General features: G+C 67.5%; 1 protein-coding gene across 1 annotated transcript in view; it reads right to left on the reverse strand.

Annotated features, from left to right (window-relative positions):
• Nucleotides 1–186: 186 nt before the first annotated feature.
• LOC104082899 (ribosome biogenesis protein bop1 {ECO:0000255|HAMAP-Rule:MF_03027}-like) overlaps nucleotides 187–348 on the reverse strand; it is a gene marked incomplete at both ends in the record, with an annotated part of 2,545 nt that continues 2,383 nt past the window's right edge. Inside the window, one exon of the mRNA XM_009586170.1 lies at nucleotides 187–267. Within this exon, the coding sequence (XP_009584465.1) occupies nucleotides 187–267 (81 nt within the window). The remainder of the gene's footprint in view (nucleotides 268–348) is intronic.

A 348-nucleotide genomic window follows, 5' to 3' on the forward strand; every position in this document is an offset into this window, starting at 1 on the left:
CGGAGGGAGAGGAGGCTTGGGGTCATTTGTGTCTATAGGAAAGCAGAGGTCTGCACGCCGCCGACCGCCCTGCATGACCAGACCTGGAGCCCCTGCTCTTTTCCTGGGGCAGGTCCCCCGCGCTGCACATCTGCACCGGCGCTGATCCCAGCCCTGCCTCACCCGCTGCAGGCAGGACCCCCTTACCAGGGCCTGGGTGGTCGGGAAGGGCTGCAGGTCCCGCGGCTTCGGCAGCTTGGGGATCAGGTCCTCTGGGTCCACATTGACCTGTGAGAGGGAGGTGGTGAGACACACTTGGGCTGCACCTCGGCCCCCCAGCGCTCCCCTGGTGCTGGCGCCCTGCGTGCA

Source organism: Fulmarus glacialis, unplaced genomic scaffold (genome assembly GCF_000690835.1).
Source record: "Fulmarus glacialis isolate BGI_N327 unplaced genomic scaffold, ASM69083v1 scaffold36179, whole genome shotgun sequence".
Taxonomy (NCBI): Eukaryota; Metazoa; Chordata; class Aves; order Procellariiformes; family Procellariidae; genus Fulmarus; species Fulmarus glacialis.